We start from the raw sequence: 24,146 nt of genomic DNA, 5'->3' as shown, positions 1-24,146 counted from the left end.
CTTCCTGAAAGAGGCCAAGACTACCTTGCTCAAGGACCTAAATGACCACAGACAATTCACTACTGGCCAGTCCACCAGCATATTCCCTCCTGGGTTCATCAGTGGGCTCTTTTGCCCATTTTCCTAAAGGTTCAGGACCTCTTAGTTCATAAGGTTAATGCCCCTTATGTCCAAGGTGTGATGATGTATGGTGGGTACCCAAATATGGTTGAATCACTGAATCAAAGGAAAATGAACCACTGACAATAAAATGCAAGAGTCTGGCTGACCTGGCCTGCCTCTGGTGGGAGCCATGGCTACACAGAGAAGGTCACGGGGAATAATCCACCAGGTGTATTGGCCTTTTGCCCTAAAGTCAGAAGGGATTTTTGTCATGTATTGAAAGTGTAAGCCAGCAGGCGTCTGCAGCTTAGAATTGGGGAAAAAGGCTTATTGACAGTAAAAGGAGAATTCAGTGTTTTCATCTTTGGAACCAGATGTTGCATCTCAATAAGCTGGAGGCCTTTAAGGATAGGGGCAAAGTCATTTACAACTCCTTTCTATATAGCGGTTCAGCCAAGTATTTCCCCAGAATGGAAGAGGTGGCGAGTGTGATACAATGGAAAGAGCACGTGGGCCTGCATCTGAGGTTCACCTAGGCCCTCCTACTCACCTGGTCGAGCAAGTCACATTCTCTCTAAAATTGGCTTAATACCAGAGTTTTGGGGGCCCAATGAGAGTGCATATGAAGTGCATTGTAAAATGCTCATTAAATGGGTTTTTGTGGGCTCAGCACCTGTATGAAGCAGTGTATTACACCTTTCTTCATTTGGTATATTAGAAGAACTAGGGGTTTGAAGAACAGGTAGCTTTAGAATGAGGGTGAGCATTTAAAAAGGGTCTACTTGTGAGCCAGCATGTTGCATACATTATTTCCAACTCTGTCAGCCTCTTAAGCTAGACTCACACCGATGAGGACTCTCACCCAAACAGCCTAAAGCCACACACGGTTAGAGCCCATGTGCTTTTCCTGGCACATGGAACTCTCATTCATTAGAAACTGCAGGCTGAAGTTAAGGATGAAATGGAGGCAGATCAGAGATGGAGTCTTGAAGGGAATGTTCCCTAGCCTTTGAGGTCTGCATTGTGTCAGGCAGCCACACAAACCGTAGCTGAGCGGGTCCCTGTAGCACCCAGGGCTGCAGGGTGGGCACGCCAGTGTGCTGGGGTGTCTCCAGGGCTCTGCTCTCAGCACACACAGGAATGGCTCCTAGGGAAGCCAGCGTGTTCCCAGCAAGATGGCTTTATCTCCTCTAAGCCTGGAGGTTGAGTAAGCTCCAGAGGGAAGATGGGTCATCTTGTGCTGTCCTGCCTGCTCCCAGGCCACCGGAGCTTCCCTCACCCTCCACCAGAGGTCACCCCTGCTGAGCCTTGGCCCCGACTCGTGCACTGTCACACTGAGCCTTGGCCTGCACCCCAGCTTTGCAGCTGGGATTTATTTTTGGCACATCAGCCTTCCGTAGCAAAGCCTGAAGGAAGAGCAGCAAGATATCCTGTTCTGGCCACAAGCGTCGGCTCGGGACACGCTTCAGCCCTCTGTTGTCCTCTGTCCCCAGGGGGCTCCTGGACCTTTGGGATTCCTGTCACGCTCATTCCAGGGCCTGTGAGGACATAGAGGTGAGTAGCTGTGTGGGGAGCGGGAGAGGCTGTGGCGTAGGGAAGACAGAACCCCCCACATCCCTCAGACCCACCTCTCCCTGCTTCTGATGGCACATGGGCCCAGAAGAGTGGCAGCACTGATTCTCTAAGTTTCAGGGAGGGATGTCATGTTCCGAAAAGGACCAGGCTACCTACTCCCGTTTGGGGACCCTTTCCAAAGGCATCTTCGGTAAGGCATGGGGAATGCAGGCGGGGGCAGTGGACAGAGGCGCGAAGTTGGCCCCAGGTTAGGCCTAGAGTAAGGGGATAAGGCAAGATAGACCTCCACCGCCCACCCCAGGAGACGGGAGTGCTGCTGGGGCTCAGTGGGGCCGGTTGTGCCAGGGAACGGGCCCTGACGGGACAGCATCCCGGGCTGGGTCCACATACGCCGTCTGTGCAGGGAGGGCTGCAGGAAGGGAGAGACCTTTCCTTACCCAGCTTTGGGAGGTGGGGGGAGGAGGGGGAACAGATGCCCCTCGTGGGAACTTTAAAGGGCTTACCAGGAATTGGGCTAGTTTTTATGGGGAACAGACACTCCGGTGCTCAGCTGGGGTTGCTGACGGGGTGGAGCAGAGACAGCTCCAGAGCCTGCTGTTGGCAGAGGAGACTGTTGTTATTCTAATCCTTCCTCTGGTAACCAGGCACCCAGCAGTGGGGACACCAGCCTTCCTGGAACAGCCATCCTGTCCTGAGGCAGCCAGGGCTGCTGCTTGGCTGGTCAGCAAATTGGCCTCTTTGACAGGCCAGATCTTCTTGGACCCAGAAAGGGCAGTGGAAATGGGACCAGAGGCATCTTTGGCCCTGCTGAGAGGCAGCTCGTGCCCATTTTCTATCTGCCCCTCTTCCTGTTGGTACAGCATTTTCTCCATTTCTCAAATCCTCTGTGTGAGGTAGGAGTTCCGTACCCAGTGGCCTCTATGTTCCTGAAGCAAAGCCGGCCAGCTCCTCTGGGTCTAGGCCTGAGTGTCCTGGCTCCGTTCTGCCCCACACTGCAGCAGGACCACTCAGGGCTCATTGGCCTTCGTTAGGTAGGACACAGGGCATTCTGAGGACATGACCATCCTGCTGGCAGGAGCCTGGACCAAAGGGACACCTCCAGCCATTGACTTATATCTACGGAGCAGCACCTGCGACACACCTGCACTGGGCACAGTGGGGAGGGATGGTTGGGATGATCTAGAGATGATCACGGTGGGATAGAGATAAGGGAACAAGTGATACCAGAGGCTGGGACCAGGACTCACCCATCAAACTCTGCATCCCTCAGAGCACCTGGCACAGTACTTCTCAGAGTATGGAAGGAGGAAGGAAGGAGGGAGGGAGGGAGGATGGAAGGGAGGAGGGAAGGGAGGAAGGAAGGGTGAGGGAGGGACAGTGATCACAAAAACTAAGGGCAGAATGGGCGAGGAAGCAGCAATGGGAAGCACAGCAAGGCTGTCCCAGAAGGAGGGGTGTTTTCTGGGTAGGACAGTTACAAGTTGGGGCGATAAGGAGAGGTTATGGGAGCAGCATATTTGAAAATGAAACCATGAAGCTTCTCACCTTTCCCAGAAGTTCAGAGAGCAGGCCGAGGAAAATCAGGACCAGCCTCGTCGCCTCAAAGAGGAAAGGAAAGAGCACTTTAATTTGTCCTTTGCAGAGCTTCTCAGTGGTGCTTTCTAAAATCAAGCGTGTGCTGGCCCTGTCAGAACTAACCTTGCAGCCTGGTGGCCCGATTCCTGCCTCGAGCCTGGGCTTGGGCCTGGCTGCCCATCTGTTGCTCCTACCGGAGAGCAACAACTAACAACGAGAACATGCCGGGAGCCACATGGTCACCTGGGGTCATGAGAGCTTACAGCCAGTGGGGAGAAGCAAGTTGGGCTCTTTCCAAAGCTTTTTAAAAAATTCATAAACATTTATTTTGAATATTCACAAGAGGCCAGACCGAAGCCAGGAAATACAAAGATGAGGGAGAGGGACTTCCCTGGCGGTCCAGCAGTTAAGACTCCGCACTTCCAGAGCAGGGGGCACGGGTTCGATCCCTGGTCTGCTGGGTGCCTGGTTACCAGAGGAAGGAACTAAGATCCCGCATGCTGTGCGGTGCAGCCAAAAAACAAAAAGGGAGAAACGGTTTCAGCCCTCAAAGAGCACATCCCCCAGGTAAGGAAGGCTGACCGCTTCTTTCTGTTCCCCTCTTTAAGGAGCTGAACATGACCCAGTACAAGACACCGCCAGACTCCTATTCCGCACAGGGCTTCTATGAGAACTACGATCCCAAGGAGATCCTGGGCAGGTAAGGCCCGGACCTTCCCCATGAAGTTCTGTCCTGGGCTCCGGCCGGCACTGCGGGCGGGATCAATCTCTGCTTGACCCTGAGCACTGGCCCCATTTCCATCCCGAAAGCACTGTCCACTTGGAGAAACTCTCAGTTCGGGGTCCTGCCCTCCTGCACCAGGATGGAGGAAGCGGGTATAAGAGCACCCAGATTAGAGACCTCTCCCAGCCAAGAGCTCCCCCAGTTTGGGGGCAGGGTCAGGAATCAGGTGTCAGAGAGAAGCTTATGACCCTGAGAGGGTACAGCTTCTTCCTCTGTGCCGAGAAAGAGCACTGAACTAGGAGCTAGGAGGCCCCAGAGCAGGCTTCTTCCTCTTGGGCTCCAGGCAGATCGCCCTCTCTGTGCCTTCTTCATCCTACCATCCCCCAAAGCTCACAGGGAGTTGGGGGACAAGGCAGGACATCTCTGCTGTGGCCTGGATCTGGGTCTCCCTCTGGGGTGAGGGGCCCCGGGGATGATCTGTCCTCTGCACCCCCAGGGGAGTGAGCAGCGTTGTCAGGCGCTGCATCCACAAGCCCACACTCCAGGAGTACGCTGTGAAGATCATCGACGTCACGGGTGGGGGCAGCTTCAGCTCCGAGGAGGTGCAGGAGCTGCGAGAGGCCACGAAGAAGGAGGTGGACATCCTGCGCAAGGTCTCAGGACACCCCAACATCAGTGAGTGAGGGCCCCGAGCCGCGGCGCGGTGCCCTGCCATGGGTGTGCTCTGATAACCCAAGCCGGGGAGTGTGGCCCCAGTTCAGCGAGCCAGAACCACCAGAGTGTCTCCCGCACCCCGAGGCCCTGAAAGCCCAGTGCCCAGAGGCTTGAGGCTCCCGGCTCCACCCTCACTGCTCTCGGGAGTCAGCTCTAAGCCCCCTCTTTCAGCCCCACAGAAGGGGTGACAGGCAGGGCTGGGTGCAGGTGCGGGAATGGGAGTGTGAAGTCCCTGGGTGCCCCCTCCCCTGGTGCGCCTCCTTTGAACACCATAGCGATACCCCTTCCAGCTTCTGAGTCTGGCCACAGCGGCCTTAGTCCCCTTGCCCCTGCGCCTCCACTGCCCCCGCCTGGGTTCCTCTGTTGCCTGAGACGAGCGAGCCATTTCCATTTCAGTACAGCTGAAGGACACTTATGAGACCAACACTTTCTTCTTCTTGGTGTTTGATCTGTAAGTACCCAGGCCTGGGGCCTATTGGAGAGGCTTCTATTGTAGTCCCCCATCCAGGGCTTCCTGGAGACGAGCAGCCAGCCCCTTAAACTGTGGATGCCAAATAAGGTCACAGACACTTTAGGCAGATCAGCCCCTGGAGTCAGGCTTCCAGGTTTTAAATCCTGGGTCCATCACTTATGGGCTGGATGATTTCTGTCAGTATCAGCTTTCCCATCGGTATTGCAGGAGTAATAATGGCACAGTGACTGGCACAATGTAAATGCTAATAATTATGAACCACCATGATGATGACCATGGTGGTCATTCAATACTTATTCTAGACGTGAGGATACGCAATCCTACTTCATGCACTAATTTTCACAGGGTGTGAACAGAAAGCAATCGAGTCATAAATCACACACAGAGTTATACAAATACACATATATGTAAAGCTGAGCAGGGGTCAGAGGGAGTGGGCAGGGAATGCTCTCCAGGAGGTGACCTGAGCAGAGACCTGGATGAAGGGAGGGAGGGATCTGTGCCAAGACCTGGAGAAGGAGCCTCTAGCAGAGGGAACGGCCAGAGCAGGGGCCCTGCCGGGTGGGCTTGGCATGTGTGAGGCTCGGCAAGCAAGTCAGGATGGGGGAGTGGAGCAAGCCTGTGGCGATGGCAGGATGCAAGCTCGGTCAGTACTAAAAAGCAGATTATGCAGGCATTTTGGAGGTAAGAATTTTGGAGGGCTGAGAGCAGGAGGGTGATGTGATCTGACTTACTTTTATAAAGGGTCCCACTGACTGTAAGGGGGCAAGAGTGGAAAGGAGGAAGCCAGCAATATGGGGGCAAGAGGCCCACCAGGGAGACAGGTGGTAGAGATTGTATTTGGGATGTGGTTCAAAGATTGACATCATCATCGTTGTTGTCAGCAGGAGCATCAACAGCAACATGTCACTGTTCCCCTGCTTGTGCACCAACAGGGCTATTGAGATGAGCTCCTTGTCACAGGGCCCTCTGCCCTCAGGGACCAGTGGGCCTTTTAGCTGGGAGAGCTTCTGTTTTCTCAGGCAAGGAAAAACGATACTGTCCCTCTCACCAAGCTCCAAGCATCAAATTCAAACAACGCAAAGTGCTCTGTGAACCGTGCACTCAGACTTCTTACCATTGTTACTGGAAAAGGTTCCCAAAGAAGGGAACTCTCCAGCTCCCATGCCCCTGCTCCGTTCGAGTCCTCACTAAAGAACACACACCTCTGTTGGAGAGCTGTCTTGACTTCTCCATATATAACTGCTAATTTAGGGACTAGCTTTACTTGAGAAAATCATTCAAGCAGATTTTGTATTGCTGGAACACTTCATTTTGTAGCCATACTGAACACGTGCCGTGTTAAGTTTTTCTTGGAGACACAATTTAACTTGGCCTGTGTGTACAATTCAACCACCAGCTCCAGGAAGGCAGGAGCCTGCTGATGGACCTTGCCAGGGTCCCAGTGTTGACTGGTAAATCTTTTTGCTGCTGCTGCTATTAGTGAGTTCTCCTAGTGTGTTTAAAATGGAATTAAAGTGATCAAAACTGGAGGCACACACTGCCTTTTAGGGACACAGTACCAATCGTGTATGAAACAAGGCTCACTTCTGTAATTTCTGGGTTGCTCCTCAAACAGAACTCAACTCCCCGCCCCACCGGTTAAGTTCAAGGATTTTCTTGCTTCCCTCAGATACTGGCCAGAATTCTTCCCTTGGGCCCTGCTTTTCCTGGAGGGGCAGGCGGGATGCACCTTTCCTATTTAACCAAAGGAGACTTTCCTAGGACCCCTCCAGACTTGCCCAGCTCTAGCTGTCTCAACTCCGTTCGGTGGCACTGTCCTGTAGAGCCCTTGGGGGCAGCTCAAATGTCTCTAACCTTTGAAGAAGTTGCTTGGGGAAGCTATTTTTAATGCTGTCCCAAATTGCCCTTCAGGGTATAACTAGATGATTCTAGCAGAAACCTCTTTCTAGATCATCCCAAGTGAGAAAATGGAACTGCAATTCTTAATCCTACGAAATCCTAAAATAGGTAAAACTGCTCTTCCATCACTACTGTTGCTTCTGTTTGTTCCTGGGAAAAATCAGGATACTCCTGTCCTTCTGATCTGGGTCTGGGGCCTTGTGCCAGTGGCTCAAGTTCCCTCTCTCCCCTCCCAACCCTGATTTTGACCCTGATGGATCCCAGTCCATGCTGTCACTCCCACACATGGGGGGACCTTCGCACTGGTGCCATCCCCCAGCCCCCAGTCTCCCTTGTTCTTCTTTCAACCTTCGGAGACAGCCTCTCCACTCACTTCCCTAGCCCCTCCCCACAGACCCTGGTCCTTTGTGGGGAGCAGCCCACTTTGCCCCTGGAGGTGTTAGGGTGGGAAGCAGTTTTCTGGGAGCAGGGTAAGGAGGGGGTAGCCTTGGGGCACATCCAGCTACAAACCCTCTGTCCCCACAGGATGAAGAGAGGGGAACTCTTTGATTACCTCAATGAGAAGGTCACCCTGAGTGAGAAGGAAACCAGGTGAGGGTCCATTTGCCCCTCTCCCTACTTCCGGCCTGAGCCCCTTGCTTAGGCACCGAGGTCTTAGAGGAGGCGTGGCATGCACCCGTCTGGGTCGGCAGTGTGCTCCGCTGGCTTTGGTGGCCTCCTTTCCTCCTTGACTCAGCCAAGGTAGGCCTGGCCTGTCTTGAGTCCTCCCTCACTTGCAGTCCAGCCGGCTTATGGGCTTTGGTGTCCCTGCCTGTTACCTGACCCTGCAGAGTAGCAGATGACAGTAACCTGTTCCTGTCCCACCCCAGAAAGATCATGAGAGCCCTGCTGGAGGTGATCTTCACGTTGCACAAACTCAATATCGTGCATCGGGATCTGAAACCTGAGAACATCCTCTTGGATGATAACATGAACATCAAGCTCACGGACTTCGGCTTTTCCTGCCAGCTGCAGCCAGGAGAGAAGCTGCGAGGTCCGGTAACATGGTCTTGGCCCATGTCAGGGCCTCAGGCTCTCTCCTCAGCTCTCCTAGGAACAAAGATTGCCTGGGTTTCCCCCCCAAAGTAAAAATCCTACCATTTCAGGGCTGGGTGTTTCTTCACCGGGCTGGGCTGCCAGGTTCCCACTGCCTGCATGCCAGGTTCCCACTGCCTGCATGCCAGGCCAGGATAGCTAGAAGTGACCAGGCCACTGCCGGTCCCCCATCAGGTGGCCACAGGACCCAGCACCCTGGCCCTGCCCTTGGCCCTGGGCCAGGCCCGTGTTCAGAGAGTCCCAGCCCAGCCATCACTTCGGTTCCTTCTCCATTGTCTCTTTGGGCTTTCCTCTTCCAAGTGCCTCCGCTGACCTCTTCTGATGGAAACTATCCCTGCAGAGGTCTGTGGGACCCCCAGTTACCTGGCCCCTGAGATCATTGAGTGCTCCATGGATGATGACCACCCTGGCTATGGGAAGGAGGTGGACATGTGAGTGTGTTGGGGGGAGGGAGGTGACCCGTAGGGACAGGGATGCCCCCATGGCCAGGAGCACCTGGCTGGGGAGGAGGGCACGGTGGGAGCTACAGCTGGCCCTCCTGCCTTCCTCCCCACTGCCCGGTGCCAGGTGGAGCACAGGGGTCATCATGTACACGCTGCTGGCCGGCTCCCCACCCTTCTGGCACCGCAAGCAGATGCTGATGTTGAGGATGATCATGAGTGGCAACTACCAGTTTGGCTCACCAGAATGGGATGATTACTCGGACACCGTGAAGGACTTGGTGAGAGGAAAGGTCTCCTGGCTCGGGGGTCAGGCGAGGGGCAAGTACAGTGGGGAGAGGGGAGTGTACCGTGCATGCCACGGGACGGAGGCCCTGCCAGGAGGGACCCCCCGTAGATGTCTTCTGTTCTGTCTCGTTCTCTCAGGTCTCCCGCTTCCTGGTGGTGAGCCCCAGAGGCCGCTGTTCAGCAGAAGAGGCCTTAGCGCATCCCTTCTTCCAGCAGTACACAGTGGAGGAAGTGCGTCATTTCAGCCCCCGGGGGAAGTTCAAGGTACTTAAGCTCGCCTGCCACTCAGGGCCCTGGGGCAGGTGCCGCAGGCCCCTTAAGTCCAAGCTCCCGGTGCCCTTCTTGGGGACTCCTTATGCCCACGGGGTTTCCAGAGCACCCACCCTTCTCCTCCCGCCCAGCCCTGTGATGGTTGCAGCTCAACTTCTGGCTTCTGGCTCCGATAGCCTCAAGCCCTGCGCCTGCTTGTCGGGCAGGAATGGGGGTAATGGGGGTGGGGGCAGGCGGGAACGCTAGGACAGGCCCAGCGGAAACCACACGAGCCTTCGTGGCAAACAAGCTCAGGGCCTGCCGTCACGGACCGGGAAGGAAACAGGCCGCGGGGCGGGTCCAGCTCTCAGGCCAGGCCCTCCGCAGGTGATCGCCCTGACGGTGCTGGCTTCCGTGCGGATCTACTACCAGTACCGCCGGGTGAAGCCCGTGACCCGGGAGATCGTCATCCGAGACCCCTATGCCCTCCGGCCCCTGCGGCGACTCATCGACGCCTATGCTTTCCGGATGTATGGCCACTGGGTGAAGAAGGGGCAGCAGCAGAACCGGGCGGCGCTCTTCGAGAACACACCCAAGGCTGTGCTCCTCTCCCTGGCTGAGGAGGGCTACTGACGGGCAGGGTGGCAGGGCAGGTGGGACGGGGGTCAGGCCGGGAGGAGAAGCCACCGATATGGAGGACACAGGAGTGAGAGCGTGTGCAGGCCCCTGTCCAGAGGGGGTACTTGGCCCCAGCCTGGACCCCAGGAGCTGGGGCCACTCTCCCCTCTTGGAGGCATCACGTGGTGGTCAGTGCAGTTGGAGCCAGGCCCACGGAGTGGGGGACCAGCTGTGGTCCAGAACCAGGAGCACCCTGCCTCTCCACGGCCCAGCTATACCACCATGTCCGCTTGTCCTCACGGGAGGCCCACAGTTACTGACACTCGGTGCACCGCCTTTAGGGTCCCAGGGTGAGGATGAAAGAGAACAGTCTGAGAATCGCAATCACAGGATATTTTACTGACCTCACAAAGTCCAGTGACACCACGGGAGCAGGTTCTTCTCTGGGGCCATGTTTTTAGAGGCATAGGGCAGCCCTTACATAATTAATAATAGAAAGGGAAGCTTCTGCTGTTTGTCTTTGTGGAGTATTATTCACTCTGTGTCTCCCATGATACACAGTTGCGCCTGGTAAATCCGTCGTTCTCCTAGACCCTTTTAAGACTGACTGTGCTTTAAAGAGCCCACAGAACTGCATTTCACATACGGTGGAAACTAGGTTCCCTCCGAGGTGCATGAAACCCCACAAATAAGGCAAATGAAGGAATCATTTTCCTTCTACAGCAACTTGCTGGGAAAACAAGGAGACCTGGGGAAACTCTGCCTTGAGCAAACAATGTCAGGTCCCCGGGTCAGACAGCGAGAAAGGAGGAGGGAGCAGATTTAAAATGTTTTCACAAACTGCCTTTCCGAGCACTGTGCCCCAACTGTTTTGAGTATGTGGCCCCCATACGGTCAATATTTGACCTCTAAGAGAAACATCCAGCTCCTGGGCACAATCAGTAAGTTGGGCCCCTTCTCCAAGAGACAGTGGCGCCCCTCCGCGGAGGTCAGGGTCCTTTCCTGTCCCGGGGAGAGGTGCCTGCCACAGAGGATGGGGGAGGGGATGGACGTAGTCCCGAGTTTGGCTGTGTTTAGCATGTGGCCAGGGAGTGCCACGGGTGCCACGGGGGACTCTCCTCATCTCTGTGTGGCTGCTCACAGCTCCCCAGGTGGTCGGCCTGCACTGGAAGCACAGCGGAAGCCTAGGTTGTCTGAGGCTGAATCTGGAGTGTTGCCCATCCTGCCACCAGAGAAGGGGAGAGAGAATAGACATTTGTTGAGAAAGGGACCCGGGGCCTTACCCAACTCTCCTGCTCCAGCTCCCAGGGCCTGCTGTGGTCTGGGGCGCCTGGGGACTGGTGGGGGGGCATACACAGTCTGGAAAGAAACCTAGTGTGAGGGTAGGGCCTGAGGGTGTGCCATTCCTGGGTGAAAGGGGTAAGAAGGGAACTTGGGACACAGTGGAGGAAGTGAGGGTGGTCCTGAGAGACTGAACTGGAAGGAAGGAAAGGCCACAAGTAATAACTTCGACTGTCGGTAGTTTAGAATAACTCAGCCGAAAAAAACCTGTCGGCAAGAAGTGAGACTATCATAGCACCAATCAGTACCTCACACTTTCCAGAGAAGTTTCACACGTATTCCTTCATTTGCCATTTCCCTTACTGCTCTGGAAGGTGTGTTTTGTTCACCATCTCACAGACCCAGAGTCAGACACTAGAAAGATTTAAATGTCTTGCCCAAGGCCAACCACTGCTTCAGTGGCACAACAGAATCAGTGGCAAACCCAGTTTCCTGGTCCCCAGGCCAATACTTTCTCCACTACTTTGTCCTAAAGGAAAAGGTGAGGAAAATCCAGGGGGCTCAATGTATCAAAGAAACGCCTGCAAACTTGACACCCTGAGGCCACAGGAACAGTGGCTTCTCGACAGTCCTTCTGGAACCCAGGAGCAGGAGGAGTTGCAGGGAGATTAACCAAAATAAGTCCACAGATGAACAAAGTGGAAGGTCCTAGAAGGGGACTCGGGAGCCGGGGACTCCACCATTCAGGTGCCACCACTAGCCATCTGTGTGAAATGAGCAGGCTCCAGGACCTCCCTGAGCCTAATTTTTCTTGATTGTAAAAACGGTTGTAGAAAATGCCTTTTCATGTGCACACTCGTTGGAAGAGTCAATATTTCCATGACCCCTGGCCATGACCTATCGATGTGGCCATTCCACTTCCCTCTCTCTGCAAGCCTAGCTCGGAGGACAAGAGGGGAAACCACATAATTAAGATGCTGGACACAGAGTCTGCCTTGGTGCTGACAGCTGGCAGGAAAAGGCACCAGCAGTCCCGGGCTCTTGGCTTTTCATGGCAAGTGTGGCTTGCTTCCTCTTCTGTACCCACAGCCCCCAGTGGAGGGGGAGGCACGGCAGCGGCGGCCATGCCAGATCTGGTGCCACCTGTGCTCTGGGAGACCAGGACCCAGACCCTCAGCCCCCAGCTACCGAGCCCCTCACCTGGTGGTGACCCGGGCCCGGTGATTGGCAGAGCCATCCGCCGTGTCGATCCAGGACGCCCCCCGGAGGACACGCATGTCCTGGTCGGCAGGCTGGTATGGTGACGCTGTCCACTCCCACACGTTGCCCACGAGGTCAGAGAGCCCTGAAGCACAGCGGCAGGTCTGGCCCAGGCTGGGGAGCGCCACCCCCGCCCCTCCTGGCCATCGACGGCCCTGGGGAGCTAACGCTTCCCCGTGCTGCTTCTCTCCGCCTCATCTTTCAGGCAGGACCATCCCAGAAGCCGAGCTGTGAATGCTGACAGCAACCCGACGGGCAATCTTACCGTAGTTGTTCTGTGGGGGGAAAGCGTTCACCGGGGAGACTCCGTGGAAGCCATCCTCAGCCTTGTCGCCCTGGGGGAACTTTCCCTGAGGGGGGAGAAATTTAGGCCAAAGATTTACCATCCCATCCCAAGGCAGCTGCTCCCACCTGCCCAGAGGAGTTTAAACCAAGGCCATCTTGCAGTATCCTCTGGGGTAGGGGAAGGGCACGGGGCAGTGACCCGAGGTTCCCACCCTGAGCTCCCAAACCAGCTGCCTCATGTCCTCTACCATGACCTCCTGGCTGGATTAGGAAGTGTGTCGTTTCCCCTGTGTCCACACCAGCCTGCCCCACTCCCACCTTCTCGACTTCCTCCCCATGTGCCTTGAGAAGAAAGGCTCTGCCCCCCCTCCTCCATGACCTGCACCCGTCTCCTCAGGAACGAGACGCTCATCCTGTGCTCCCCTGTACCATCGCTTTCCCTTCTACCACCAACAGGCTTAACTCTCCCTCATCTGCTCTGACCCTGCCTTCCTCACCTCCTGCTTTTTACCGCCAAAATTCTGGAAAAGTAACCTGTATTTGCTGACGCAATTTGTTCAACTTGTTCATTCTGCTTCTCATTGAAATTGGAGTTCAGCTGCCCCTGCTCTATGGAGGCTGATCTTATGAAAGGGAAGATGAAGGGGCTACAATTTACTCATCGCCAACTATGTGCTAGGGCTGCTACATCTATGTCTTTAGTCCTGACCATGTTGTGAGGCAAGTATTTTCTCCCTTTAAAAAGCTAGCAACTGGGACTTCCCTGGTGGTGTAGTGGTTAAGAATCCACCTGCCAATGCAGGAGACACTGGTTCGAGCCCTGGTCCGAGAAGATCCCACATGCCACAGTGCAACTAAGCCTGTGTGCCACAACTACTGAGTCTGCACTCTAGAGCCCACAAGCCACAACTACTGAGCCCATGTGCCACAACTACTGAAGCCCGCACTCCTAGAGCCCATGCACCACAACAAGAGAAGCCACCGCAATGAGAAGCCCGCACACCGCAATGATGACCCAATGCAGCCAAAAAAAAAGCTAGCAACTGAGACTCAAAACAGTTAATTTATCAAAGATCCCATGGTGAATAAATCAGATCAGACTTTTTGCAAAGCTCTGATCCCAAGATCATCTAAAAGGTGAGTCTACCCCTCAAGCCCTTTTCAAGGCTTCACCCTAAAATGCTGGTGCTGGGCTCCCCTCATGCTGCAGAGTCCCCCTGGGGGATGTCATTCCTGCCTACAGTGTACGCTGTGGACTCCAAACCAGTTGCTCTGACCCAGACCTCTGTCCTAAGCTCCAAACTCATACTTTCAACCTCTTACTGAGCATATCCATGACCCAAAGGCAGCTTAAGCTAGGCTGATCCTAAACTGACCAAGTTCTATCCTTCTGACCCCCAACATGCATATTATCTATACTGGATAATGGTCACACCAGCACCCTCTTGCCCAAGCTTGGATTCATGCTTGAGTCCTTCTCTCTTCCACTCCTCCATGTTTGGCGGAGTACCAAACCCTGTCTCTCCTCTCAGGCAGGCGTCTCCCACCTGGCTTCCTCTCGATTTCACTTCCACTTCATGCAAGTGTTCACATCCCCGGGCCATGGCCGCAGCCTCGGATTCAGAGACCTCCTACAGCTCTACTTCATTTGATCCCACGCAGATTTTCAACAATCAGCATCCCCCAAATCAAAATGATTGTTGTCATTGTTGTCGCTCCCCTGTTTCAAGACCTCTGTCGGCTCCCCACTGCCTGGAGGGTAAAATCTAAAACCACGTCTTGGCACCCCTGGTCCTTCATAATCTGCCTCCAATCCACTGCCTACTTCATTTCCTGTACCTCCTGTTTCCCTGTGCGCTAGCCTCTCCGAGTCTGGCATGTCTCTGAACACACAGCACCCTTTCCTAATGCACTGCTGACATGCATGTTATTTCGTCCACTTTTCTCGTGGTAAACTCCAGTTCAGTCAGCTCAAACGGCATGTTCACTGTGAAGTCACGCCCTGCTCCTGCAGCACAAGAGAGCACACTCCCAGCACGCCCCCCAGCACACGCTGCACATCTTCACTATATAGCCCCACCACGTTGTCTTCTGCTTTACCCCTTTACCAGCTTTCAGTTCCATTAGAACACAAAGGCCTCTGAGTCCCACAGCCTAACACAGTGTCTAGCCCACAGCAGGTCTCAATCAACACTCTGAGAAGGGACAGGAGTGAGGAATGTGTGTCTTACCTGCCACAGGTTGGTGCGGTTTGGCTGGAACTCGTTTCCCCAGGGGTAAACCTGACCTGCCAGGAGGGCAAGGAGACAGCGGAGGAGGGAGAGGTGAGGAGTTGGGGAAGAAGGGAAAGGCAGAAAGAGCGAGGCAACCGAAAGGAAGTGAGGAAGTGATGAGAACAGAAGAGTAAGATTACTTACTTTTACTTCCCACACACCCCTCCCTTCCACCCACAGTATTGCACTCGGAGGCCCTGGCTTCTGATTTGCTCCAGGACAGGACAATTCTAGGTGTGGTTCTGACCAATGCCATTCTGCAAACTATCTGTTACCAGCTCATGCCGGGATAAGTACAGAAATTGAGAGTAAGCATTGAGAAACTTGTTCTTTACACTTAGACTGGATAAACGAACAAGCAACCTCATTTATCACATTAATGACTTTGACTATTGGTATAGCCAGTGTTCATTCAAAGACTGTGTAGAGGTGTTGAATATGGGAAATTGCTATTTCACTCTAACTTTCTGTTTAGCTAGGATTGCAAACTAACAAAGTTATAAGTAAACAGCAATGTTATATTAATCCCTATACAGCTATGGAAAAGGTATACAGTATAGGTAATCCTTTTCTTTTTCCTATGCTATGTTGTTCTGATTATACTTATTGAAATGGAACATGTCTGTAGACTCTCCAATAATTAAAAAAATATATGTCTGTTTTTTTCATTCCATTTTCCAGTTACTAATTTTTATGCTATTTTATGGAAGTATTGGTCTGAGATGGATTAGAAATAACACCAACAACAACTGGTCCATCACTACACAGTGTAAGAAGCACTGCTCGGGGCTTCCCTGGTGGCGCAGTGGTTAAGAATCTGCCTGCCAATGCAGGGGACACGGGTTCGAGCCCTGGTCTGGGAAGATCCCACGTGCCGCGGAGCAACTAAGCCCGTGCGCCACAACTACAGAGCCTGTGCTCTAGAGCCCGCAAGCCACAACTACTGAGCCCATGTGCTGCAACTACTGAAGCCTGTGCGCCTGGAGCCCATGCTCCGCAACAAGAGAAGCCACCGTAATGAGAAACCCACGCACTGCAACGAAGAGTAGTCCCCACTCGCTGCAACTAGAGAAAACCTGTGCACAGCAACAAAGACCCAATGCAGCCAAAAATAAATAAATTAAATTAAATTTTAAAAAAAGAAGAACTGCTCTAGGGAGCACAAACCTGTCCCACCCTTTAAAGCCCCCCATGCAAGGCAGGATGGGGAGAAAGAATAAAGGGAAATTGCTTGGCATCTCTATACCCTTCAAGCCCCCTCGGGCAGCAAACTCCCACTCTTCCTCAATGGGCAGCCGTTTTCCCCGCCAAGCACAGTAGGCACGGGCATCATTCCAGCTCACGTGTACCACCGGGAGCTCCAGTTTCTCTCGGATGCCAGAGCCGGGACCTGCAGGCTGATAGCCAGGATGAAGTGAGACAAGCTTCTGGGAGCTCGTGGAAGTCTGAGGAAGGCTAGGCTTAGGGTACCTGAGTTCAGCTTTTACCACAGATGGAGCAAGGAAGTGGGAAGAGAGAGCCTGGTGAGTGAGGAGAGGTCCAGAGTCAGAATGAAGGACTAAACATGAGACGAAAGGGAGAAATGGGATGGGCCAGGGGTAAAAGGATTAGGGCAGAGAAAACAGGGTGGCTTGGCTGCTTCCCTGAAACTTCTCTGTCATCCTTTTAAACTCAGTATTTCTAGATGGGCAAGGGTCTAGGGAAGCCAGCCCTCCCAAGAGTCAGCAGGGGTAGAAAACAAAGTAGAGGAACCAACCCTTACCTGCCTCCAGAATGCCCTTTCCACTGGAAGCCACCAGAGGAGAGACTGCAAAAAGGAAGGAACACGACTAAAAAGATGCTCTGACCCAGCGAGGGCACCTTCCTGACTGACACCCAGGAGGCAAAGCAGAGACTTCAGGCTGAGACTCAGGTGGTCCAAGTGAGGCTGTGTCCAAAATCTCACCACCCGTATTGGAGGGAGGCTTCTCAAGAGGTTCTCTTGCTGGTCCAGGGAGTATCTTGAACCCTGTGTGTGTCTGCATCTTTACAGAGTCTCTCTATACAGAAACCAGCACGGGGTGAACTTCCTGGGAGTGTGTGTTCATCTGACTCTTCCAGGGTGGGTCTCTCTTGCTTCCTCCCTGCCTCTGGTTCTCAGGTTTGATTCTCTACTGTGGCCCAGGGGACCCCAGATCCCACGGGATTCTCTGTCTAGGTCCCACTTCCATCCCCTCAGCTGCAAACCTAGGTTCTCTTACCTGCATTTTCTGGGTTGCTTTGTTTCTAAGCTCATCAGAGACAAGGTCCTCAAAGACAAAGCTCCACCCAAACACCTCAGCCTCTGTCTGGTACTTTTTCTCCCTGACAAACTCCCTGAAAAGAGATGTTTCATACGGTTTAGCTAATGGGGTTCTGTGCTCCACCCTCACCCTCTCCTGTTCCAGAAAACCTCATACCCCCTTATCCTATTAGTCACACATCACAGAATTTTCATGAACTACAAGGAATTCACCTGAGAGCCTGAGCAGGTTTTCTTTTAATATCTGTTGCTGTGTGTGCAGTTCACAGACAGAATTCACTCTTTTTGGTGTGTAGTTTTGTGAGTTGTGACAAAGTACGTAGTCACTATCACTATCAAGATACAGAGCAGTTCCATCAACCACCCCCCAAAATTCCTCTATGCCTCTGCAACTACTGATCTGTTGTTTGTCTCTATAGTTTTGCCTTTCCCAGAATATAAATTCACATAAATTGAATGATACAGTAGTATGCAGTTTTGGGGGTCTGGCTTCTTTCACTTAGCATACTGCTTCCAAGATTCATCCCTGTTCCTTTTTTTTTTTTTTTGCAGTTTGTTGCCTTTCATTGCTGAGTAGTATTTCATTGCATGTATAGGCCATATTTTCTTTTTTTTTTTTTTTTTTTTTTTTTTTGTGGTACGCGGGCCTCTCACTGTTGTGGCCTCTCCCGTTGCGGAGCACAGGCTCCGGATGCGCAGGCTCAGCAGCCATGGCTCACGGGCCCAGCCGCTCCGCGGCATATGGGATCCTCCCAGACCGGGGCACGAACCCGTATCCCCTGCATCGGCAGGCGGACTCTCAACCACTGCGCCACCAGGGAGGCCCGGCCATATTTTCTTTATCCATTCACCAGTTGCAGGTCATCTGGGTTACCTCCAGTTTTTGGAGATAATGAATAAAGCTACTGAGGAGATTCAAGGGTGGGAATGGGTCTCTCTTCGGAAAGGTCTTCATCACATACCTAATGTCACAGCAATCACAGGAGGGAGGCAGGACAGGGGTTATTATCTCCCTCTAACAGATGAGGGAGGTTGAGTCAACAAAAATGACTTGCCGAGGTTTTAGAATGGATTTTCATATAGTTTGGTATGGCTGAGCAAATTTCAGCAAGCAGATTTCCAGGGTAAGATGGATTGTTTTCACTGGGCTAAGAGTACTCCAGCTGTGCCAGACCTCTGATATGAGAAGACATTGTTCACCCATCAAAGGGGCATTGAGAATGGAGGAGGAGATGAGATTTGGTAGCAATAGCTATTTACCGACCTCTGACCACCTGAACGGTTTGAGACTCTTTTACCAGAGAGGCAAAGACAGATTATGGGTTCTAAGCAAAGTTTCGGGGCTTACTGGAGGTGACATTATATTTCCATAATATAAAAGGTCAATTTAAAATATAAAAGAATGCATCTAGGGCTTCCCTGGTGGCACAGTGGTTAAGAATCCGCCTGCCAATGCAGGGGACACGGGTTCAAGCCCTGGTCTGGGAAGATCCCACATGCCGCGGAGCAACTAAGCCCGTGCGCCACAACTACTGAGCCTGCGCCCTAGAGCCCGCAAGCCACAACTACTGAAAACTGCGCACCTAGAGCCTGTGCTCCGCAACAAGAGAAGCCACCGCAATGAGAAGCCTACGCAATGAAGAGTAGCTCCCGCTGGCCACAACTAGAGAAAGTCTACACGCAGCAACGAAGACCCAACACAGTCAAAAATAAATAAATAAAATTAAATAAAAAAAAAAAAAGAATGCATCTACCTAGCTAGTTATTTCTGGTTGTCATGATGTGGTGCAAGCCTGATCAGAAGTGATTTCTCCTTTGATTTTAATAACTTTCCTGTTTAAAAATATTTTTTAAAGCATATATAACATCATATTATAGAAAAACAAGGAAATAGAGGTAGGTAAAAAGAAAAAAACTGAAATAATCCATTATCACACCAACTAAGATATACCTGTCCATATTCTCTCCCCCTTCACCCCACAACCAAGGATTTTTAAATAGCTTTCAGAAGGTGCTTCCTGTAATTATTTTCCTTTGGAAGTCACAAAAACATGAGCAGAATCTGTCACCTAATGCCATGTTGCATCTTCCAGGTCTTTCTTAATGCATATATATTCTATACATATAGTTTTAAAAAATGGGATCATACACTATTTAGTATTTTGTAACTTACTTTCTTCACTTAACACTTCAGAACTATCTCTTTTTGACAACAGGATTTTTTAAGGGCTGCTAAGTAGTCTGTTATATTGATACAATATGTTTAAGTGATCCTAAAATTGTTAACATTTGTTTACAAGATGACATTGTAAATGTATTCGCATTGTATCAATAGCTAAACGTTTTTTAGCTAAATGTTTTTGGACAACTTTTAATTCTTCAAGACAAATCCCTAGAGGTGGAACCAGTGAGTCAAAGGGCTTGAGGAGTATACTGACAATCCTTATGCTTATTTCAGCCTGTGTCTCCTGAATCAAATTTTCCCCAAAACTTTTTATCCTGAAAAGTTTTAAGTCCACAAATGTAACATTTAAGTCATTTCTCACATTTGCTTTATTGTCTTCCCATCCCCTCTCTTCCTTTCCCTCTCCTCCCTATATACTCCCTCCTCTACCATTTGAAGGTAAGTTATAGATATGTCCTGGATCATTTTCTACTTTGGCCTACCCAAAACATATCACCTTGGGGACACTGACGTAGCTCAGCATGGCTTCTTAGATTAAGCTGGAACCAAAATGTTTGATTCTGGAAACAATGCCATTTCCCTAAGTAAATGTAAAGGGAATTTAAGGGACTCTCAGCTACTATGACCCTTCTCCCAATTTCTTCTCCCCTGCTGCAGAGGTTTCTGTTGAGTGTCTGACTTCTGCCCATATTTCTCAGCGCTATGTCCAGTACACTGGGCAATCCACTGGCTCAAGAGTCAGAGGATCTGAGTTCCAGGCCCAACTCTGCCACTAACAGAAACTTTGGACTTCAGATACTTTTTTTTTTTTCTTAAATTTTGGCTGCATTGGGTCTTCATTGCTGCACGAGGACTTTCTCTAGTTGCGGTGAGCGGGGGCTACTCTTTGTTGTGGTGCGCGGGCTTCTCATTGCAGTGGCTTCTCTTTGTTGTGGAGCATGGGCTCTCGGTGTGAGGGCTTCAGTAGTTGTGGATCGTGAGCTCTAGAGCACAGGCTCAGTAGTTGTGGCGCACGGGCTTAGTTGCTCCGCGGCATGTGGGATCTTCCCGGACCAAGGATCGAACCTGTCCCCTGCATTGGCAGGCAGATTCTTAATCACTGTGCCACTAGGGAAGTCCCTGGACTTCAGATTCTTCATCTTAAAAACGTAGATAACACTTATCTCACTGTACCATTGCAAAGATGATATGTGGTAGTGAACAAGCTAATCTCCTTTTAAATATTATGAAGATTAGAATAGCCTTTACTTCTCCTGGAGGAACACTGGATGTACCTGAAGTCTTTGTTGGTGACAGGAAATATGTCGATGGCAAAGGGTTTTACCGTCACCTCCCGGACAGGTCCTTCACCATCTCTGCCATCTGGTGAATTTGTTCCCATCTGGAATCTCCCACCTGGTAGCTGGACCATGTTGGTCATCTGCCCATTCCCTGCAGAGAAAAAAAGAGTCGAATATATATAAAAGAAGTGGCAATATTTGGATCATATGTAACTCATAATGCTATAATGAAAAAAACAATGGAGGCTTAAAAAATTTGGCTTTAGGACTTCCCTGGTGGCGAAGTGGTTAAGAATCTGCCTGCCATTGCAGGGGACATGGGTTCGAGCCCTGGTCCGGGAAGATCCCACATGCCGCGGAGCAACTAAGCCCGTGTGCCACAACTACTGAGCCTGCACTCTAGAGCCCGCAAGCCACAGCTACTGAACCCTTGCGCCACAACTACTGGAGCCCGCATGCCTAGAGCCCGTGCTCCGCAACAAGAGAAGCCACCGCAATGAGAAGCCCGCACACCACAATGAAGAATAGCCCGCACTCGCTGCAACTAGAGAAAGACCGCGTGCAGCAACGAAGACCCAACGCAGCCAAAGTTAAATAAATAAATTTATTTAAAAAAAATTTGGCTTTAAATTCTTGTTCTGTCACTTAATTTGCTGGGTGACCTTGGGCAAATTACTTAGTCTGGATTTCAATTTCTTCATGTACAAAATGGGGATAATATCTAACTCAAATGCATGGCTGTATTAAAATAATGTGTGAAATGTTTAGCACATGGTAGGTTTTCTTTTTTTTTAATTAATTTTATTTGGTTGTGCTGGGTCTTAGTTGCAGCATGCAAACTCTTAGTTGCAGCATACATGTGGGATCTAGTTCCCTGACCAAGGATCAAACCCAGGCCCCCTGAATTGGGAGCACAGTCTTTTTTTTTTTTAATTAATTTATTTATTATTTTTGGCTGCGTTGGGTCTTCGTTGCTGTGCGCGGGCTTTCTCTAGTTGCGGTCAGCGGGGGTTACTCTTTGTTGTGGTGCGCGGGCTTCTCATAGGGTGGCTTCTCTTGTTGCCAGAGCACGGGCTCTAGGTGCATGGGCTTCAGTAGTTGTAGCACACAGGCTCAGTAGTTGTGGCTCACAGGCTCCAGAGCACAGGCTCAGTAGTGGTGGCACTCGGGCTTAGTTGCTCCGCGGCATGTGGGATCTTCCCAAACCAGGGCTCGAACCCGTGTCCCCTACATTGGCAGGCGGATTCTTAACCACTGCACCACCAGGGAAGTCGCCGGGAGCACAGAGTCTTAACTACTGGACCACCAGGTAAGTCCCAGTAGGTTTTCAACAAATGTTTAGTTCCTTTCCTTACCTCTCTATTCTTCTGCACGACAACTTTTTGTCCCAGCAAGATAAATCTAGACACTATACTCTGAAATACATCTATCAACTTTCTACCCATACTACTGCGCACGTTTCTCTGACTCTTCCTTTTCACTTGTTTGAACTCTTATCAATTCGTAGTGATTTTCACCATTATATCATATGCTCCAGAAAGAAAAGAACTACATCTGTTTTGCCAGTGTATCCTTGGCACCTAGCACAAGTGCACAGTAATTATCATCAAATGACTGAATGAACTGCTTTACACTTGCTGTTTGGATACCTCCAAAAATCATAGAATTAAAAGGATCTTGGGCTTCCCTGGTGGCGCAGTGGTTGAGAGTCCGCCTGCCAATGCAGCGGACGCGGGTTCGTGCCCCGGTCCGGAAAGATCCCACATGCCGCGGAGCGGCTGGGCCCGTGAGCCATGGCCGCTGAGCCTGCGCGTCCAGAGCCTGTGCTCCGCAACGGGAAAGGCCACAACAGTGAGAGGCCCATGTACCGCAAAAAAATAAAATAAAATAAAATAAAAGGATCTTTATTTCAACCCCCTCATATGACAGGAGGAAACCAAAACCCAAAAGGGAAATGACTTAAAGAGCTAGTTAACAGGAAAAACCCAGGTCTCCTTACTTCCAGGTCAGTGCTATTTCCAAAAGGTGACACTTCTCTGGCTTGACATACTATTTTGTTATGTTTCTACCTAACAGTGTCTAAGTACTATAATTTCCCTAAAGGCAGAGTCCACATCTTTTCATGTTCCCCAGTATCCCATCTTTGGCCCTTTTCTCATTCTCATTCTGACACACTCACACATGATTTCGTCCACTTTAAGGGGGGTGAGGTTGGAATAAAGAAAGCAGGAAATTCTCAGATTAAAAGGGAGTTAAGAAACAACACACAAGACTTCCCTGGTGGTGCAGTGGTTTGAATCTGCCTGCCAATGCAGGGGGACAGGTTCGATCCCTGGTCTAGGAAGATCTCACATGCCGCATAGCAACTAAGCCCGTGCGCCACAACTACTAAACCTGTGCTCTACAGCCCTTGAGCCACAGGCACTGAGCCTGCGTGCCACAACTACTGAAGGCCATGAGCCTAGAGCCCGTGCTTCACAACAAGACAAGCCACCGCAATGAAAAGCCAGGACACTACAACGAAGAGAGTAGCCCCCGGCAAGTGGCAACTAAAGCCCACGCGCAGCAATGAAGACCCAACACAGCCAAAACAAAACAAAACACACACACACACACACTAGCAATATATGAATTTTATTTAGACACTAATTCAACAAGTAAACTATAATTTTAAAACATTTACAGTAGGTGAACTTGAACACTAACTGGATGTTTAATGGTGTTAAGGAGTACGGTTAATTTTTTAGGTGGGAAAGTGAGTGATACTTTTTTCCCCGTGACTTCTCGTCTTTTTGGCTATTCAAGTTAAATATTGAGGAATAAAATTGTATCGTGCCTCGATTCACCCCAAAATGAATTTCCCAGGGGAAGGAGAAAGTGGGAAGGGTCCCAAAGAAGCAAGATTAAAGCCATAAATTGGCAAACGTTTAAACTAGGCAACGGGTACGTGGTGGACGGGAGAGGATCGTTTTATTCTTTTTTTATGCTCAAAAGAACCCAGAATAGGGCTTCCCTGGTGGCGCAGTGGTTGAGAGTCCGCCTGCCGATGCAGGGGACACGGATTCGTGCCCCGGTCCGGGAAGATCCCACATGCTGCGGAGCGGCTAGGCCCGTCAGCCATGGCCGCTGAGCCTGCGCTCCGCAACGGGAGAGGCCACAACAGTGGCCCGCATACCGCAAAAAAAAAAAAAAAAAAAAAAAAAAATCCAGAATAATACGTTAAAAGTAAAAAAGAAGTGAGATACACCTCGCCAAGTTGGCCGCCTCTGGGAGGCACCTCCGGCCGCTGCAAGATAGCGCAGGACGCTGGCAGACCGGCCATCGTCCCTTTCCCCGCAGGGGCCGAGCGCCCCACCCCTTTTCTCCTGCCTCCAGGGCCGAACGGAGCCAGGGCCAGTCGGGCAGGCCAGCACACTGACCTAGTTCGAGCCACGGGCCGGAGAGGAGCGACAGCAGAGTCAGCAGCGGCGACAACAAGGTGCCCATGCCGAGAAGACGACCCCTGGAGCCCCACAAGAAGACGCGCCACCGTGCGGGTCCGCTGCGC

The 24,146-nt window shown here is 51.5% G+C and overlaps 3 protein-coding genes across 3 annotated transcripts in view; 2 read left to right on the top strand and 1 right to left on the bottom strand.

Annotated features, from left to right (window-relative positions):
* Positions 1-24,146, top strand: part of SEPTIN14 (septin 14) — a gene marked incomplete at both ends in the record, with an annotated part of 572,766 nt that overhangs the window by 364,203 nt on the left and 184,417 nt on the right. The window lies entirely within an intron of this gene.
* Positions 3,870-10,262, top strand: PHKG1 (phosphorylase kinase catalytic subunit gamma 1; the record flags this gene model as incomplete). The annotated part of the gene is made up of 9 exons (XM_079719706.1): positions 3,870-3,952; positions 4,473-4,651; positions 5,087-5,141; positions 7,590-7,655; positions 7,934-8,097; positions 8,500-8,590; positions 8,727-8,880; positions 9,026-9,151; positions 9,524-10,262. The coding sequence occupies 9 exons, from the start codon at positions 3,870-3,872 to the stop codon at positions 9,767-9,769; spliced, it is 1,164 nt and encodes a 387-aa protein (XP_079575832.1). The 3' UTR covers positions 9,770-10,262.
* On the bottom strand, positions 10,863-24,085 carry SUMF2 (sulfatase modifying factor 2; the record flags this gene model as incomplete). The annotated part of the gene is made up of 9 exons (XM_079719534.1): positions 10,863-10,976; positions 12,236-12,380; positions 12,561-12,645; positions 14,812-14,867; positions 16,100-16,250; positions 16,616-16,660; positions 17,094-17,208; positions 20,594-20,750; positions 24,019-24,085. The coding sequence occupies 9 exons, from the start codon at positions 24,083-24,085 to the stop codon at positions 10,892-10,894; spliced, it is 906 nt and encodes a 301-aa protein (XP_079575660.1). The 3' UTR covers positions 10,863-10,891.

Source organism: Hyperoodon ampullatus (assembly GCF_949752795.1).
Source record: "Hyperoodon ampullatus genome assembly, chromosome: 14".
In the NCBI taxonomy this organism is placed as follows: domain Eukaryota; kingdom Metazoa; phylum Chordata; class Mammalia; order Artiodactyla; family Ziphiidae; genus Hyperoodon; species Hyperoodon ampullatus.
The sequence above is the reverse complement of the archived record's forward strand: the minus strand, read 5'-3'. Positions and strand labels throughout refer to the sequence as shown.